General features: G+C 43.4%; 1 protein-coding gene across 2 annotated transcripts in view; it reads left to right on the top strand.

Annotated features, from left to right (window-relative positions):
- The first annotated feature begins 3,135 nt into the window (after nucleotides 1–3,135).
- Nucleotides 3,136–19,762, top strand: part of srfb (serum response factor b) — a 26,284-nt gene continuing 9,657 nt past the window's right edge. The window contains exons 1-2 of one of the 2 annotated variants that reach the window (XM_085182092.1): nucleotides 3,136–4,349; nucleotides 11,180–11,446. In XM_085182092.1, the coding sequence (XP_085038218.1) occupies nucleotides 3,615–4,349; nucleotides 11,180–11,446 (1,002 nt within the window). In that variant the 5' untranslated portion in view covers nucleotides 3,136–3,614. The remainder of the gene's footprint in view (nucleotides 4,350–11,179; nucleotides 11,447–19,762) is intronic. The other variant, XM_085182093.1, reaches the window with a different exon arrangement.

Raw genomic sequence — 19,762 nt, 5'->3', positions numbered from 1 at the left:
CACGGAGCCTCACAACCTCAGTGCCTCTGCCCCTTCACACACACGCACACACTCACGCACTCTCTAACTTTGTAGGAATGATGGTGCATTCGCTGGCTCTGATTAGTGCGAAGGATTTGCCTGAATTGTCACGTCACCACTTAACTCCTTGGAGTTTTCTCATTAATCTAAAGACGATATCGAAGAGAAAGTGGGGCACAGTGGGACTGCAGTGGAGCAATGAAGCCTCTGTAGATAATCAGCCACTTTACTAGTGTGTCGAGTGAGGTCGTTTAAACTGGTCTGTTCCCCTCGCAATTACATCGAGCTGCATCCCGAGTCCGCCACCCTGACCCCTCAGGTGTCTGTTCTCTCTCCACCGGGTACAATCCCCCAAATTGTTTGCTTTTGTGTGTTTGAGTGAGTGTGTGTGTACATGCACTGAACTGTTGTCCCTACAGACAGATAAGGAATGGGTGTTTTGCATGAAGGTTTGTGGAAAACAAGTAATCCGTGTTACGGTAACACTTCAGGAACAACGACAACAAAGAAACATGTTTTATAGCCAAGGAACATGTTGAACAGATGAGATCGTGCCAGTGTGGGCTTTATACATTTTTATAAGTGTGCTCTGTTTGTCTGTTAACTTTGAGGTGCTTACAGGTCACTGCTGATGGGTAGGAGTATTCATTTTTACCACACGAACACCATTGTGTCCTCTCAGCTACAGGAATTGAACCCGCCGCCACGTTTGACCTGCTTTATTCTCTCCAGAGGTCCAATCACAGTTTCTCTCCTGGTCCACCTGTTTTGTGCAATGCTGCGAAGCGGACCATCACACCAGGCAGTGTGTACATAATGTTAGAAGCCTTGCACTAACTTCACTTAAAAGATTATCCCTTTTTATATATATATATATATAAATATATATATCATGTTGTGTAGAAGGACATGCAGGTGCCTGGTTATTTATGATGAAGGTCCTGTTTTTTGTTTTTTTTAACTGTAATAGAAAGGTACTTCTGTGAGGTAGTTTATGCTATGTATTCATTCTCACGGTCCATCTCGGTGTGCGTTCAGTCTGGTAACCAGCTGGGTATGCTAACACAAAGTACAAAGGAGGTCAAAAGAGTGACTGCAGGTCACCAGTGCTCGTTTAAGTGCCTAGTAAATGAAGGATTATCTTAACCGTTTCCCTTTTTGTTTGCTGTTGTTTTTACATCATCTAATCAGATGCGATGGCCTTTGTTTATGAACCTGTTTTTATACGTTGTTTTTAGTGTAATATTTTGTTTTTATGAATGCTAGGCACTCACAAGTAGACCTCTTTCTTTTTTTTAATCTGCTTCAGCACATGTTCACAGTAATCACAGATGTATACAAAAGCATACATGCTGCTGTCAATAAAGGTTCACAGTGTTTTTACCCAGTTTGTTGTGACAGTTACTTTAACTTCTTAATATTTTCAGCTCAGTGTTTATGCTGAGGTTGTAACAAATATTTGGAAAAAAAATGTGGTAATTCAGCTGTATACAAGTTCACCATAACAAGGTGTTGGAGTGGTGAAAAATCAATGCCTTGTTTTTTGTATTGAAGTGAAAATATGTTGTAAATCATGGAGCTGGTGGCTTCTTCACTGATACAACAGTGTTGTGTGACACTCTCTTCTTGCAGCTGCGTTACAACAAAATATGAGGTTAAGAATAAGTGATGAAATCTTAAATGAGGTGGATTGTTTATCTCTTGCAAGTCTCTACAAGTGACACACACACACACACACATCATTAAAGTGGGGGTGGGGGCTAGAAGTAGGACTAAAAGGATTTGTACTTTATAGTGTTGGGCTGTAGTTTGTTAAACCACTTGTGTGACCTTGTAAAAGTACATCCAGGACTTTTTTTTCTTTTCTTTATCCAAATAAAAAGTCTGTTGTAGCCACTAGAAGGCGCTGTGCGGTTAGGTAAGGATTAAAACTGACCCTTGAGGCGTGCCAAACATTTTTCCCTATTATAATTTGTTTACAGTTTAATGTGATAACTAGCTTTTAAAGAAGTTTCCTCAATGGGTCTACGTGCAAGGTGAGTTTTAGCACTTCCTCAGTCGTTATGGGTCTCCTCCAAACTTTGAGCACTGTGCAATTTGTGTGTGCGTGTGTGTGTGTGTTGAGGGAGGGCTTTGATGGCTTCGCTTGAAACCTGCAGACAGCACCTTGCGCATGTCACTTTTGGGCCTCGTTCGGTGCGCGTGACATGCTGAGAAGCAACACTGAATAGAAATGAGTCTGTTAACGCAATAAATGTCTTTCCACTGCGGTGATACTATAACAATTTTCCGAGTAAATCTGCGTTTCACAGAACTTTCGATTTTGTAGTTCACTTGCAATAAAAATCCCCTGAGCATCCTGCCAGTGAAACATTTTCAAATGCCTCAAAACTGGCGTTTGTTTTAACTTGCCCGTAAGACCAGGTGGGTGGAGGTTGTTCCATCGTTTCAAACAGCACACCTAGGTGTCTCTGACTGATTTCCCTCTGATACTTTTTTTTTCTTTTAAATGAATACGGATTACACGTTTCAAAGAAGACCTAATGATGAATGACATCAGTTTAAGTTGGTTTTTCTTTGCTGTCAGGTCCACTTGTAGAGGAGGAAGCCATCTCTGACGACACTGGTAACACATTTTACTAAGTGGGCAGGAACTGTTGCAAAGGTGAACAAGATGAAGCAAACAGACAGTGACTTTACCTTGCTTTACAGTGGCGTTATTAAAAGGTTGGTAGGAAGCAGCAGGCTTCATACTCAAAGGAACTTGCCTATTACAGTTACATTCCCTGTTCAAGTCGATGTGCGATAATCTGGCACCTTAAATTATCTCATATTGCTGAATTGTCTACAGTAACAGTGCCGCACACATGCGCTTCAGATAAAAGGAGATGATATACTTCAACTTCCGGGAAAATGGGAGTTTGCTGTGTGGTATAGGCGCCACAACCTGTGGGTAATTAAAATAAATAAATAAAATAAAAGTTGGATGTTTTGTTATGTTGGTGCCTTTTTACTTCTCCACGGTGACGTTGTCGGTTAGCGCAACCATTTTGGTATTTATTCTAATGAGTGTGCTTCGTTGACCAATGACAGCACTCCTCAGATAATCCTCAGCCAATCCGTACACGACGCTGTGACTCACCAAATAAGGAGAGACAGCACCAAATAAGGAAACATTGTATCTCTTTATAAGGAGGGAAGTAGTTCCTCGGCTGAAGTATTACTCCGCTGTCGCTTTCGCTGTCTTAAATTTTGAGGTTTATGTTCGTTTGTGACACGCGGAAAGAGAAATACTGTAACATTATCTGAGAGAAACTTCGACTTGTGTGCGAGCAAATCGACACTAGAGCTATTTTCGGTTCACATGGCGGACTAGGTGACGTGGCGCAGCAATATGGAGGTCGCTATTCGCGCTTTCCTTTTTGAGAAAGTGCTCAGAGTTTTGGAAATAGAGGAGGAGGGTGAAGCAAACTGAGCCGGGGTTGAAGGGTCTTGGGGGCAGCATCACTTTCGAAAGTTTGTCTCGGTAATTTCCTGGAGTCTCTGAACCATCATTTGGTCGGGTTTGTTTACATATCGTGGCCCGGACGTGTATGCGTTTTATCTGTCATTTACGAGGCAACCGAATCCAGCTTTCTTGGCTGGTGTTTAAAAAAACTCGCTCCAGTAAATATATAATGTTACCGAGCCAGGTTGGATCGGCACCACCTGGAAACGGCTCGGGTTCAGGCAGGGGTACCACAGGACACGGCTCGGGGTTGGTCGGCAGCGGGATTCGTCCCGTCCTTGTCAGATCAGGGCAAGCTCTACCCGGGGTCAGCGAGAGTACCGGTGCTGCAGGGCGACAGGGGGACAGAGATACCATTGGGATGCTGGGAGCTAATGGTCCAGGGGGTCCGAGAGGTGCGAGACCAGGGAACGGGACCGGTGTAAACCCTCTTCAGGCTTCCGTTCAAAGCAGCATGGTGGGCTTAAGTCCAGGAGTCATGTTGCCTCACGGAGCCCGGTTCGATCCGGACCGGGAGAGTGCGCCTCTGTGCAGCGGCTCAGATAACGACTCGGACTCCGGAGATGATGACGAACCCGTGGGTTCACTTGGGGACAGCAGGAGAGGGGTGAAGCGGGAGAGAGGGGAGATGGAGGCTGCGGTGTCGGGGCAGGAGGTAGGAGTATCTCCCGGAGGTTACAGCATGGTGCCCGGAGGGGTCGCCGGGGCAAAGCCGGGCAAGAAGACACGTGGACGCGTAAAGATAAAGATGGAATTTATTGACAACAAGCTGAGACGGTACACCACTTTCAGTAAGAGGAAGACGGGCATAATGAAGAAGGTGAGTCAGGTGATGCGTCTGGATCTCATCCAGCTGCGCCAGCGTTTGATTTGAGTCTCTTTTAGCTGTTGATTGGCCTGGAAGTACAGCAGTGACACACTGTAGGGTGCTTTGCAGTCATTCATGGAAGTGCACTTGTTAATAACATTTAAAAAATAATAATAATCACAACACCCTGGGACAGTGTGCATCTGTTATTACAATAACTACAAGAAAGACTTTGGGCTGGTTTTTTTTTTTTCTTTTTTCTTTTCATGTGAGCCTACATGCTGCTGACCTGATGTCAGTCTTGTGTCAGTGTATTTCTTATGAAAGACAAAGCCATTGTGGTCCAGAAGTGACTCAGTGGATGTGAGGAAGTCAGAACATTCATGACAGCCACTGGGCTTTAAATAGAATAGAGCAAATGACAGGTCTATTTATGACACCCCCAATCCCAACTATCACACACAGAAACTTATAAACTGATTCATGCATGCATACCCGCACACATACTCGCACACACCTTCACATACATCCTTGCAACTATTAGATGTAGTTCTCATCACAAGTCACAACCTGTTCACTCCGTCACTGCTTACAGGCGGCAGCCATGTGGCAGTAAGTAGCAGTCGGCCTGTATGTGCCAACAGCTAACTAAACCCCTGGGAAACAGACCAAAGAACGGTCAAAGAACACTGAGACAAAAGCGAGAAGCCTGGGTTGTGTGGTGGTGGTGGGGTGCTGTCTGTCTGTGCATGCATTATGGTGCTGTACATTACACAGACGTCTAAGTCTCACTGATGACTTGTCCTGGTTTCCAGTTTTGTCAGTTGACTCTTGCTCATAAGCAGACGACATTAAAGATGACAAACCTTGCTTCTCAGTCATAACTGCTCTCATTACTGTCTCCTTAAAGCAACATTTCTGAGGAAACTCACAGCTCACCCACATGATTTGATGCCACAATAAAACACCACAGTTTGGTATAGAGTCACGGAGAGTGGATTACTTGAGCTGGGGTCAGCTGTTGACCACAAGCCCAGCAGTTATTGTGATGTGGATTCGACCACTTTTCATCATGACTTTAAATAAACACTTGTAAGCGGTGCTTTATTAGAGTCCAGGAGTTTTTTTTTTTCCCTCTTTCCTTTAACTTGTCCCTGTATTTCTTCGGCTGCACCATGCGCTCTGCTGTGTTTCTCTCTTTTTATGTATCCCAGACTGTTGTCGTGGAAACTGAGGTGTCTTTATGTAGGCTCTTGGCAACATGAACACTATTTGACACAGTGTGGGGATGGTTTTCTTTTCTTTTCTTTTCTTTTTTTTGAAAAGGTTGCCCACACTATGCCAGCCATCACAGAAAATGACAGGTGGGTGGAGTGGGAAGATTCATAGATTGGTCTAGGATGAGCCCACTTTCATTTCGAAGGATGCAGTTTGTGTAGCACAGGCCTGTTTGTTCTCTTCTTATGTGTGCCTCAGCTTGCAGCCTTGTAAACACACACTGTTAAATAATTACGTCAGTTTGAGGTTCAGGGTTACTCAATTAGTACTAATATGTGGCAAATATGATATGACTTTCTATAGTGGGAAAAGCAGCACAAGTGGTATGAAGAACATTAGGTGTGACTCGGCTCAGGTGCAGTGCTGTGGAACGGCCTCGGCTAAATGGAGTGCGTCCATATGTTCATTATGCTATTTCTTACACCTAAAGTTTTTCCTGCTTTGATGAGTTTAATGAAAGAATGATTCGTCATTTTATTGAAATATTACTTTTTTTTTCTTTTTTTTTTTAAATGCTTTTGTGCCTTTGAGTAATGACTTCATGAATTTCTTCACAAATAAAATTGTAACCATTAGAGAAATAATGACTTGTCAGCATCACACACATTATTTGCTCCAAACCATCAATGTCTTCTAGACAGAATTCCTACAAGACTGCTCAACCTATATTTATTTATCAGCTATGTACCACAGGACTTCAGGTAGTTAAACCGTTACTTAGAAAGCCACCACTTGACTCGGCGTCCTTAGCAAATTGCAAGCCAATCTCCAAACTTCCTTTTATCTGCAGAGAAGTGGTTTATTTAAAAAGTTTCAGTCAGGTTTCAGAGCTCATCACAGTACAGAAACCACTTTAGTGAAGGTTACGAATGATCTTCTCATGGCCTCTGACAGTGGACTCATCTCTGTGCTTGTCCTGCAGGACCTCACTACAGAGTTTGATGCTGTTGATCATAACATTTTATTACAGCGATTAGAGCATGCTGTAGGTATTAAAGTTACTGCGCTGCAGTGATTTGAATAATTTCTATCTAATAGACTCCAGTTTGTTCATGTAAATGGAGAGTCCTCTCCACATAGTAAGGTTAATTATGGAGTTCCACAGGGGTCCGTGCTAGGACCAATTCTGTTTACGTTATAGACGCTTCCCTAAGGCACTATCATTAGAAGGTGTAGCATACATTTTCACTGCTATGCAGATGACACCCAGCTTTATCTACCCATGAAGCCAGATAACACACACCAATTAGTTAAACTGCAGGAATCTTTTAAAGACTCTAATTTTTTATGCTTCTAAATTCAGATAAAACTGAGGTTATTGTACTCTGCCCTAAAAATCTTAGTAACATAGTTTCTACCCAGATGCTTTCTCTGGATGGCGTTACCACCCCTCAAAAGCCTTCAGTTGATCCAAAATGCTGCAGTGAGAGTACTGATAGGAACTAGAAAGAGAGCATATCTCTCCTATATTGGTTTCTCTTCATTGGGTCACTGTTAAATCCAGAATTGAATTCAAATCCTTCTCCGCACATACAAGCTCTTGAATAATCAGGCCCCATCTTATCTCAGTGACCTTATAGTACCGTATCACCCCATTGGAGCACTTTCCTCTCAGACTGCAGGTTTACTTGTGGTTCGTAGATTTTTAATAGTAGACTGGGAGGCAGCGCCTTCAGCTTTCAGCCCCCTCTTCTGTGTAACCAGCTTCCAGTTTAGATTCAGGAGACAGACACTGTCTCTAGTTTTAAGATTGGGCTTTAAACTTTGATACCTTTTTGCTAAAGCATATAGTTAGGGTTGGATCAGGTGACCCTGAATCCTCCCTTAGTAGTTACATTGTGATAGTTCTAGGCTGCTGGGGGATTCCTAGCACCTTTTTCACTCACTATGTCTTTAAATACTTCTCTGCATTTAATTATTTGTTATTAATCTCCAGCTCTCTTCTACAGCATGTGTTTTTCCCGTCTTCATTCACTCACCCACAGCTGGTTGTGGCAGATGGCCGCCCCTCCCTCAGCCTGGTTTTACTGGAGGTTTCTTCCTGTTAAAAGGGAGTTTTTCCTTCCCACTGTTGCCAAAGCGCTTGCTAATAGGGGATTCATATGATTTTTGGGACTTTTTGTTTTCTGTTATTAATGGGTCTCTACCTTAAAATATAAAGCGCCTTGAGGCAACTGTTGTTGCAATTTGGTGCTATATATATATATATATATATAATAGTGTAAAGAATACATTTTTCTGCTTCTTTTTCTTATAACTTTGGTGATTTTATGAGACTTTTAAGGCACAGTGTTAGGTTTCAGGAACTTTCTATTAGTATTTTATTTATTTCTTGACATAGAAGGTGAAGGACTGCAAACTACTGTGTATCTGGCAGTTATTCATTTTTCCTCAGGAATACACCAACATACGATTGCATTTAGTCTCTGCTAAATGGCTGATATTCATCTGTTATGTTAAATAAAAGTGTTTTGGGTTTTTTTTAATGTTAGCGTGAAATACAAAATAGGAGAGGCATTGGTTTTGGCCAAATTTGAACTTCAGTATGGGTCAGTCCTAGATTTTTCAGCTACACAATGAATAATTTAGTCTACTAAAGTTTAGAGGAGTAAAGGATGGCCAATTTGCCAATTTCACAGAGCCCTGCTTCTTATCTTAAAGTAGCATATTTGGTCTGAAAATAAAATAAAATATTTAGTAACACAATCATCAAATCCTTCTGAGAATATCTCTGAAAAGTTGGAACAAATATTATTTTCAGCACTTGAGATAGCTGCTGTACATAAACTGACTTCCCACTGTATTAGGTACACCTATTCAATTACACTTAAAACCCAGATGTCTAATCGGCCAATTACATGGCAGCAGTTCAATACATTTAAGTACATTAGCCATGATCAAGACAACCTGCTGTTCAAATGGAGCGCAGGAATATACAAGAAAGGAGATTTAACTGAATGAAGCCTGGTTGTTGACAGGTTGGTCTGGGTATTTTAGAAACTGTTGATCTGCTGGGATTTCTTCACAACCATCGAAAATTTATAGCGAATGCTCCAAAGAAGAGAGATGGGGTGCAGTTCACGGGGTTAAAATGGCTTGTTTATGTCACAGGTCAGAAGAGAATGACCAGACTGCTTCGAGCTGATAGGAAGGTAACAGTAACTCAAACAACCACGGGTTACAACAAAGATATGGAGGAAAGCATCTCTGAATGCATCACATGTCAGACCTTGAAGTAGATAGGCCGCAGATGCAGAAGACCCCACTGGTGCCACCTTATCTGCTAAGAACAGGAAACCGAGCCTTCACTAAAATCAGACAAATTTTGCTCTGTCTGATGAGTCTTGAGTTCTTCTGCAACATGCAAATAGTATGATCGGAATATGGTGCAAACAACATAGTGTGGGCGATTAAGTACCAACTGTCAAACATCAATTAAACAGCATAGCCTACTTGACCATGTCCATCTCTTTATGACTGCTGTGTAACCATCTTCTCTAGGCTGCTTCCAGCAGGATGATGCACCATGTCACAAAGCTCAGATCATCTTACTGATTTCTTGAACACGATAAGTTCACTGCACTCAAATGGTCTCCACAGTCACCAGATCTCAGTCCAATAGAGCACTTTGGGATGTGGGGGAATGGGAGATTGACATCATGGGACAGTTCCACAAAGATGGTTCTGAAGGCAAAAGGGTTCAACCTAGTATTTGCAAGTTGTACCTGACTAGTGTATGTAAGTTAAGCCAGCGTCCCCAACCCCCGGACCGGTCCGTGAGTCTTTTGGTACTGGGCCGCGGGAGTTGAGGCTTGGGTGTGAAATATATGGTTTTCAGGGGTTTTATTTTTTTTCTTTAGCGTTTTTATCGTTAACTCGGTTTCCCTGGGTCTTTCCCCTTGTGTTATGAATAAATCTTCTGTTTTTTTGGTACCGGTACTGGTTTTATTTTGTTGTATTTGTCCGTGACACCTTAAAGGCCGGTCCGTGAAAATATTGTCAGACATAAACCGGTCCGTGGCGCAAAAAAGGTTGAGTTAAGCGATTGATCCTGACCGTGCCCATCTTTGTAAAATTGCTGAATGCACCTTTGCATGAGAAGGGAAGGCTAACCGAGACTTTCAAGGGATTTAAACCCACAGCTGACTTCTCTTAAGACTAAGTTTGGGACTTGCATTAAGAAGACAAACCCTGAAAACCCTTTTTTGGGTGGGAGTGGGTTAAAACTACATTTACTTTCAGTTGTTTGTGGATGGGTCTTTTCTTTTTTTTCTCAGTTATTTGATAAATAGACCTGGCTGGCATATTTTGTGACATAGGAACCAATTACAGTCAGAGGAACATCACCGCCACCAGCAGCAGCACCACCACACACACGCGGTCTGCAGTCATAAATATTTATGTGAAAATCAGCAGAGCAAGGAAACATATTAAAGCACTATGTAGCTTGTGTTGCCACATAGCACTCTCAACTTGATAAATTATTCCTTTTCTGTCATGGATGTTGGCCAAACATCGAGCTCTGTTGTTAGTGCTGCCTGCAGAGGAGGGGTCCCTAAGTCGGAGTCGAATCATTCAGGTTAAATAAGTGCAGCGTGCCGGCGAGCCGCTGTAGTTGCAGCTGGTCATCATTAGCCTTTATGTTCTCTGTCGTCATGTTACTGCACACAAAAGGCGAATATGTGGTCAGATAGTGAAGACGGGACAGATACGGTCCATAATGAGCACACTATGGTGAAGTAGACTCGGACAGCGACATGGGTTTTATAACTGCTCAATAAAACGCTTTAATTTGAATGTGATTCATGTCCTCCCCCTCCCCTTTTTGCGGCGTCTGACAGTGTGTTCCGCTCCACCTTGCAACGGCACATCTGTCAGCTCGGCTCTGGGTGATGGTAACGGCACTGTGCCTTCGCAGCACCAGGAGCATCCTCCAGATAACTGATGACTCATGTAGATAAAAAGGCTTTCTCAGGAGTTCACACCGAGTGCAGCATCAGGGTGCACTCGGTCGTGTGTGTGCGTTGGATGGAGCTGAATCTCGGTGTGCTTCTCCCTTCGCTCTGGGGAGCTTTAATGCGAGTGTCTGCAAGCTGTGCGATGAATGACGAGCCGGCGGAGTGTGACGGAGACCTCGTGTTTTGCAGGCAGCCACCTCTGAGTGTTTAAAATATTCCTCCTGTCAAGACTCAGTTACTACTATTCCCCCTGTCTATCAAGCTTGCACTTTCCTGCAATCAGTCTCTCGACTATATCACACTCTCTATTCTGGGAAGCCTTATCTTGTGTTATTTTAGTTTCATTTGTGCTATACGTCAGAGTCCACCAAAGAAGTATTTATAGATTCTAGTGTTCTCTTGGCTGTTTTCCCACAGATTCATTCCCTCCTCCATTTTTAGGGTTAATTTGCACATGATGTGAAGGTAATCCAAGCCCTAATTTGGTGAACTAGCTCTTTTTTTTCTTTTCTTTTTTTTCTTTTTTTTTTTAATGTTTGGATTTCTAGCTCGACTCTTGGCCCGTTCTCTCGGTCGGTTAATCACATCTTCTTCTCACTTTCTCAGGCCTATGAACTCTCCACCCTGACGGGAACCCAGGTTCTGCTACTTGTGGCCAGCGAAACGGGTCACGTGTACACTTTTGCTACTCGCAAACTCCAGCCCATGATCACCAGTGAAACGGGCAAAGCCTTGATCCAGACATGCCTCAACTCGCCAGACTCTCCGCCGCGCTCCGACCCGTCCACAGATCAGCGCATGAGCGCCACCGGGTTTGAGGAGACTGACCTCACCTACCAGGTGTCGGAGTCAGAGAGCATGGGCGACACAAAGGTGAGTATCATAAAGTGAAAGCGGTTGCAGGCCGGTCCTCCAGCTGGCCAAGACAAAAAATACAAATATTTAATAAATAATAAGACTCGCTGCCTCGTTTCAAAAGAGCAAAGGTCAACTATTAATAATTTGCGCTCACTCCTGTACCTGTCTCCACAGCTCATCTCTCCTGCGTTCAGCTACTAAAGTCATTGTGACTCACTGTCTGTTCTCTAATAGAGACATGAATTGCAGTGCAAATTAAAGAAAAACCCAAAATCCCTCATAAAGCACAGTAGAGTCGCTAATGGATATAATGGGAAATCTCTCCAGAAAAGGCCAACGTACAAGGAGAACAAATAAATCAAACCCACAAGCAGCTGTGGAAAATAATCTTTGTCCTATTGTAAACACAGTTTTGAACTTTTGCCCGTTAACATGTGAGGCTTCTGGTTTGGGCTCGCGGTTTGGTTCTGGGCACCAAATCGTTTTTTCAGTGAAACCAAGAAGTCTTCAGTAGTTCTTCAAAGCATTCGTGCTGAAGGGAAAGCCAGATAAGACGTGCAGAATTTATCCCGCTCCACCAAAAAGAGCGCCGTCTTCACTTTTACCTTTTTGACCCCTCATCCAGGAAAACCTCGTAACACTCGTGAAGATAAATCACTGCAGGCCTGGGCTGTGTTTGGACGAGGAACACGCGGTCTGCTATATGGAGGCTTTTGCTGTTTACATTTGATTTTTGGGACAGAGACGTCTGATATTCACGGCTAAAACGTTGAGTTGTTTAACAGAACGTGTGAGTCTTAAAATATTTGGATGTTGCGCATTTTCACAACTTGCGTCATGATAAAAATGATAAATAATAATACAACAGGTAACCTTTCACTTAATTTCTCCCAATTATTATTTTAAGTTTGAATGAAAAAGTTTGGTTTCTGTGTCGTTGAACTTTAAAACATCTAAGGGTTTGAAGCGTTGAATTGATCGGTGGCTGTCGTCAGCTTTGTGCAATCACGTGCTGGATTCCCTCGACTGTTTACCCAGCTTAAGTATTCCCCTTTGAAGACGCACACTTCCAGGCCTGTTTGCCCGCATGCTGTTTTCACAAGGCGCTAAGTAACACATGCCATACATCGTCAGGGATGGGAGATCAACCTTTGCATGTTAAGCCACTCTCATGCCCGCTCTGCTCATTGATAAAAATTAGTTCTGCCTCTGTTGCCATATATGGTATGGTTTCCCTGCCTGCACTCTTGGCTGAGGCCCCTCACATTCCTTATAAGCTGCAGCTGTCTTTGGAGTCCTGTGATTCACCCCCCCAACACACACACACACACACACACACCCTCCCTCCTCCACCACCAGCACCACCACCACCTCTCATTTTAGTGATATGGAGGGCAGGGAGTGGGGGGGTAGGGGGTGGGTTCTGGAAGTAGATATGAGCGGGTATATTGGAAACATTTTTCGTCCCATTTCATGTGACAGCTATTTGGGTGACTGGCTGTGATACTGTGACCTCTGAGCGTCCACTCCCACCCACCACCCCCAACTGCAGTTTTGAGTGTGGGAGGCTAGCGTGAGACCTCGTGAACCCCTGTGTACAGTGGGACGCAGCAGAAATCGTCAGTGGGCGAGATGTTGTCAGGCGGTTAGGATAGGGCAAGCAGGTGGATCGGATCCCTCGAATGCGAGGGATCGTTTTATGTGTGTGCTTGCAGCGTGAACTTCTGCCGAGTCTGGACGCTGTTCATCAGGAATAGTATGTCATGAATACACTCCACTGTAGTCTAAACAATCCGGGTTTTGCAAAGACGGAGCGGATAACCTTTTGAAGAAGCAATAAGGAAAAGCTTAGGAGATGATTGAAGTAGATGTAATTTGGTGCCTTTAGCATCGCTCATAAAATCAAATGACAAAATAAACTGATAGGGCTTAACAGAAACAGTGTAATAGCTAGTTCACTGATTGTCTTTCAATACCACTCTCGAGGCAAGCACACAGCAGCTTAGTTTAGATTAGCGAAAAGCCTGGAAAACAAAGGAAATGGCTAGCGTAGCTCTGTCTCTACTGGAGAAAAGGAAGATTTTATGCCTGAAATTATTCCTTGGATCAGAAAAGCTCAAGTCTCCCTAGTTTTGGAGCAAGTACTGTCTTTTAGGGTACAAGCCTTTATTTCTGATTTATTTGTACGCGTGAACTCTTTCATGGCATGCATTTTTGATTTCTCTTTGCTGTTTGGGCTGATTGGGACCTGATGAATGTAAAAACAAAGAATTACCAATTTATTTATTTATTTTTTATTTTTTTACCTGATTTTTGTTTGAGAAAAATGAAATCCACATATGAGGACATTCGCTTTAAATTTTGATAAAATAGTGGCAGTATAACGTCCGTGTAAGTGGATATCAGGCCTTTGTAGAGCAAAACTTTGTATTTTGGGCTAGACATCCCATAATGTGATGTCCACATATGTGGACGCCAGGTCTTAGGAAGTTAAAGGAGAAATGATTTGGTCTGCAGTACATTTGAGTGGCATGGTAGTGGAGCATTTAACGCTGTTGGGTCACAAGCAGGTAAGCAGGTTCTCGGTTTAAACCCCAGCTTTGGAGTCTGCATGTTCTTCCTGTATCTGTGTTCACTTCATCCCAGAGTCCAAAGACATGCATACTGGGTGTAATTGGTGGCTCTAAATTGACCGTGGATGTGAGGCAAATAAAGTAGTGGGAGGTACACAGAATAAAGATTAAGTGTGACTTGTAGTTTAAAACACTTTGAGTGGTCAGCAGGAAAAGTTCAATTCAATTGTCTTTATTTATATAACACCAAATCGCAACAGCAGACATCTCAATGCGCTTTACATTGTAAGGTAAAGGCCTTATAATGACACAGAGAAAACACCAACGATCAAAGATGCCGCACTTTGGGAGGGTGAGAAGGAAGAACTAGCTTTTAACAGGAAGAAACCTCCAGCAGAACCAGGCTCAGGGAGGTCCATCCATCAATTGCTATGTAGATGTAAGCATGTCGCACATTTCACAAAGTAGGTAACGTTGCGATGCTGGGTAAAATATAAAGACTCTGGTAGTGGGATCTTATCCATTTGATTTCCTATGCAAGAAAGCAAATGAGTCTATTCACCAAGCCGTGCACTGATAGATTGTTATTAAGCTATAACCTTAAAAAGCCACACGTCACTGTTAAACATAAAACATCACGAGTAAATTGGCATGATGGGGGGGGGGAGGGGGGGAGTTCATCATTTCAAATAGTTGTTTATGAAATGATGGACAGCTCCTTTCTGCCTCGCAGCGCAGTTTCTTCTTTCCATCTGACTGGACCGATCCATCACTAGCTGGGCTGTCATGTGTCTTTGCCTCTGATTTCTTCTTTGTGGTAAAACGCAGCAGCTGCCGTGGAAATGTTCTCACATTTTTTTCCCTAAATATTGGTCGGAATTCGTCGGCACAGACTTCTTTCCAGAAGCGTCACTTTGGCTCTACGTTCAGCAGGATCAGTTCATTCCCCCTAAGAGTGCTTTTATTCGAGCCGAAAGGAGTCCTGAGACGATAAGACATTAAGATTAGTGTGTGACTCACTGTGGAAAATCCTCGCTTTCTTGTTATTATTGCTCTGTCAGCACACATAAAAGCAGCAGTAACTTCAAGACGGTCCTCTCAGGACTTTTGAAAGGAATTGTGGGAGAGTGATGTGTGACGTAGAGTCTGAGTGAGGCATGTTAAGAGGAAAAGGTGGAATACATAAGAAATGAAACCACATCAGAGGGCAGATTTGTTGCTTTTTGCGCATTTTTTTTTGGAGATAGTTTATGAGTAATACTACGTCCCTACAGTGCAGATGTTTGTTTTTTATGCTTTTTGGGTTATTTTTGGAAGGGGGTAGCAAATCCCACAACTTATGCTTACTTAGATGATCTATCTTGGCATCAAATCCTCAGTATCAGAGTCGGCTCTGGTTTTTCCCCTCCTCCCACCCGCACTGTTTCCTTCTCCTTTTCTCCCGTACTTCATCCCTCACTCCCCCCTCCCTCCTCTTTGGTTCTGGTTGCTGGTGTCACTGCTGTTGTGCTCCTCGTGAAGTTTATTTGTTGCTGCGCTCATTATCACAGTTCACTTTGCCACGCAACACTGACCAGAAAACGTCCAGAGTGAGCTCACTTGTCTTGACTGAGCGGCGGCGTGTTTGTTTTCCCCGGCAGCCCCAAGCTCTGGAGAAGAACAGATCTGACAGCTTATATTGCACATCTGTAAACATGTATGAAGCATGTCGATCGCGCTGGAGGTGGTGGAAAGCAACATTGCAACAAAAGCCATGTCGTCCACCCCCCGCCTCGCAATCCCGTCCTCCACCTCCCCCTTAAGTTTGCAGCAAGCAACTGGACAGGTCAGCCGCCATTGGCTGCACCTCCTCCACTTGGGCTGCCTTGCCTTTTTTAGCAGTCCCAAATGGAGCTGCAAATTCCATGTTGCTGGCAGGGTGACAGACTGGGAGATGGGAGCCAGCAAATGGGAGATTAGACGAGGGCCAGCCACCATTAAACTGCACAAAGGGCTCTCCAACCAACACTGGACTAGCCTGCCAGTTGTCACCTTCAATTTGGAATGATTAATCCCACATGAATAGAGAATCATTTGTGTCCTTCCCTTTTTAATTACTCGCTCATTTCCTCCGCCTTTAAAACGACTCCTTGTTTGGTGCCTGCGAATGTTGGGAAACTTTTATTTTATTTTTTTTCCTCATGTACGCAAACCTTGAGGATGCAGAAAATTTAAGAGAAATGAAAGAGCTACAAGAACATATTCTTAATGGTTTTTTTTCTCTCATATTTTGTGTGATCTGTTCTTTTTTTTTTTTTCTTTTTTTTTTATCTCATATGTTCACCGTGCATAGAGGAGGGCAGGATGTGTAATACTTGAGATCCCCCCCATCGCTGGGGAAAAAGATGTTCCTGTCTTGTAAAATAGATTGCATAGCAAACTAAGGAGGGCCGCGCAGTCTGACTCCCAAAGATTCATTTCTTGCTGGAGACGACTCAGCCCTCGACTGCACAACTATAAATTTTGCCTTCATGTGCTGCGTTGGGGTCCCTCATTATACTAAGCTGGATGTTTTACAAGGTCGTGCTTTGGTTAGGTTTAGTTTAGTTTTTTAGTGTTCTGAGCCATAGTGAGGCTGATTTGAAAACCACAAATAAAAGGGTCGACTGTAGTCGACTTTTATTTAAATGAGCAGTTTACATCCAGGTTGGTGTGGCTGCTGCTACTGATGGATGTTAGTGGTTTGAGGCTGCGGCTGGCCACCTCCTAAATACACCAAGGTTCGATCCCCGACTCCTCCAGTCTGCATGTCAAAGAGTCCTTGTGGGGTGTGTTGGGAAAGATAGTTTAGCATAGAGCGAAGTGTATGGATGTGCTTGTTAATGAATGAGCAGTTTGAGACCTCTATTAGTCCCGTTTCTATTGAAATTCACCCATAGTTATGCTGAGACTTAAAACACTTAAACACTTACCATTTTAAGTAATATTCATTGTAAATGTAAACATTAATTAGCTATCAGTCACCGTTTTGGGCAAGTCACAGTTGTAAAAGCACATTGTTGTTGTTTTTTTCCTTGTGGTATTTCTTCCAAAACTAACAGATTATACCTGGAAGATTGATGTAGCCTTCTCTCCGTATGAAAGTCACAGTCGGGATTGACCACCAGTGAGAATTTGGCTGGATGAGAACAAATAGTTGAAGGTCTTGGTACCTTTTTATTTTCACCGTTATCCTTTGAACTCGTGCAGATGTTGCAGCCATGACTGAGTGTTTTCTCAACTCGTATACAGCGATCGTAATGATTTAAGATTTCGGTAATTGTGTATATGTGGTAGGATGTAAGTGGGCAGGAAAAAGTACCTGCTGAGATTTCCATCCACCCAGTAATCTGAACCAAGGCGGCCGCTTAATATCGTCTGCAGTCAATACAATAGAAAAGTATAACAATAACTTACTGACTAGTTAATTCGGAGCCAATATTAAGTGTTATCTGCTATTCAGCCTGTTGGTATGTTATGGTAAAAAGGGGTGGTGGAGTTCATGCTTATTAATATGCTGTATCATTTTGTAACCGTGTACTGAGACAAGGAGGAGATGAACGAGGCTTAAGCAGGAAATGACAGAGCTGAAGCGTTGGCTACATCACAAGAATGATCCTCTGCTCTCGCTTCTGTTCTGAAAGAATGCATTACACCACCGTGGCCTATGTTTACTATGCACCGCCGTGACTGTGAAATGAAAGCCAGCACCGTTTATAGACGGGCCAGTTGAACAGGAGACACGCGGAGATGGTCAAACAAACCAGTAAGTCAGAGGAAACTTGGCTATGTAGGTCACAGAGATAGTGGGGGTACGGCTAGACTGTTTGACTAGCACAAAGGCTAATTGCTCTATTTGACCCTCTGAATGCCAAACCCCTGTTCTATTGGATCTCAGGAGGGACAGGAAGCAGGAGAGGACACATGTTTAAAAAAACTGAGCCGTTCTTCAAAGCGGCATATCTGTGCTTCAGAGTCGTGTTTTGCGACCTGAACGGTGAGAGCTGCTTGGTGTCAGATGGCAGCCGTCTTTACACGTGGCCTCCTGCTGCCTCTGCGGGCCGGAAAGGGTTAATTCCCCCTCAGAGGTGCTCAGGTTTCCTGCCAGCTGTCTGTGCCCTCAGCTGTTTGTACTCTGCCCCTGTCCTGTCCCCTGTCCCAAACCTCACACACAGGTCTGACTCTGCTCAGTCTGGCCCCCCACTACACACACACACACACTTTCTACTGCTACTGTAGCTAAAACCCTACAGTTACACTTCAAGCTCTGTTGGCTTTCATGAAATACTTTATATCTCCATTTTTACTCGTGGTCTCATTGCTTTTTTCCCTCTGTGCCATCAGTGATACCTGTGGCCCGTGCACCAGTGCAGACCCGGTTACCCCCCCTTGTCTAGTTTAGTTTAGTTTAGTTTCATTGTAAAGCCTCCTGGGAGAAGGAAGGTGCGGTGACAGCTGCGCCTCACTTTGTCAGCAATCACTCGCTGATGAATGACAGTTATAGTATAGCAAATGGGCGACGGGCTGTTGTTGTGTGAATTTATTTCGTTTTCCTTTTTGGTTGAAAGGGCAGAACAGCGCTGCGAGGCCCTCCCCCCTCCGACTTTCCAGCTGCTGTTTAACTAAAGAGGTAAAGGACCTTGAACTGTCACAGCCCCTCAGCAGAGCCTGGAGTTGAGTGGACCAGCTAACTAAGAGCAGTGCAAAGTTTTGCACTTGTAGATTCTTGTAAGCGGAGCAGCTTTTCTCAGACTTGTCTATCTGTAACCCCGCAGTTGAAGAGAGTGAAGTCTGGAAAACGCTGCGTTAACTGCGACACTTAGAGGAGTTTATAGGCTTTTTTAAAAAAAGCCTTTGTTTAATGATTAGTCGGAGACATGCTAAGAGACTGTTGTAAATATTACTATTTGATTAGACTGCAGTGTGGCGTAAGACAGCAAGCTTGTCCTTACAGTAGCTCCATTTATGTGTTTGCATGGCTAGTGTGTGGTTGGAAGGGCTTATCAGTAGCATGCTGGTTTCTCCACCTCTCACCCACGTTATCAGTTACATATAAAAGCCAATAGGACTGAGAGAAGAAGGCTTCGCCTACTTCTATATGATTTTCCTCTTATCAATAGCAGGTGCACACTTACTTTTTTTTTTTGGAATTTCAACCCTATAAGATGCAGTACACTTGCTTCACTTGCTTCCTCATAGTAAGCCGGTGTGATGTTGCAGGCAGATGTGTTTTCCAGACATTATACCTTTTATTATTCACTCACTCTGCATCTTTGAAGGATCCAGCCACGTAACCGACCACCTAAATATGCTCTAACGTGAGGTGGAATTATTATTATTCTTTTTTTCCAGCTTGTAACATCAAATATTTTAATCGTTTATCACCAGGAAGTTGGCTGGCCTCAAACTGCTGACAAAGTATAAATGACATTGGGGGGAAAAAAAGGGGGCAAGTTCCAGAGTTCATAGGCAGCTGACAAATAGTGCAGCAAGTTAATGGCAATTGTATTATATCCATGTAATATTTCATTGTGTATGCAGCTGAAAAAAGCAGACGGGATGATATATGATGACTGCTTCTAACCAGACTAAAGGGAGCTGATATGTTGGCCACATCAAGGTTAGCTTTTGAAATAAAAAATCCTTTTTTATTTTTATTTTTAAATCCTCTGTGGAAATGTTAAGAGTCGGAGGATCCCTGTTGGATGTGGATGCAGCTCCCCTATGATTGTATCCAATC

Source organism: Neolamprologus multifasciatus, chromosome 13, assembly GCF_963576455.1.
Source record: "Neolamprologus multifasciatus chromosome 13, fNeoMul1.2, whole genome shotgun sequence".
Taxonomy (NCBI): Eukaryota; Metazoa; Chordata; class Actinopteri; order Cichliformes; family Cichlidae; genus Neolamprologus; species Neolamprologus multifasciatus.
Note: the sequence above shows the minus strand (reverse complement) of the source record. Positions and strands in the feature narration are given on the sequence as shown.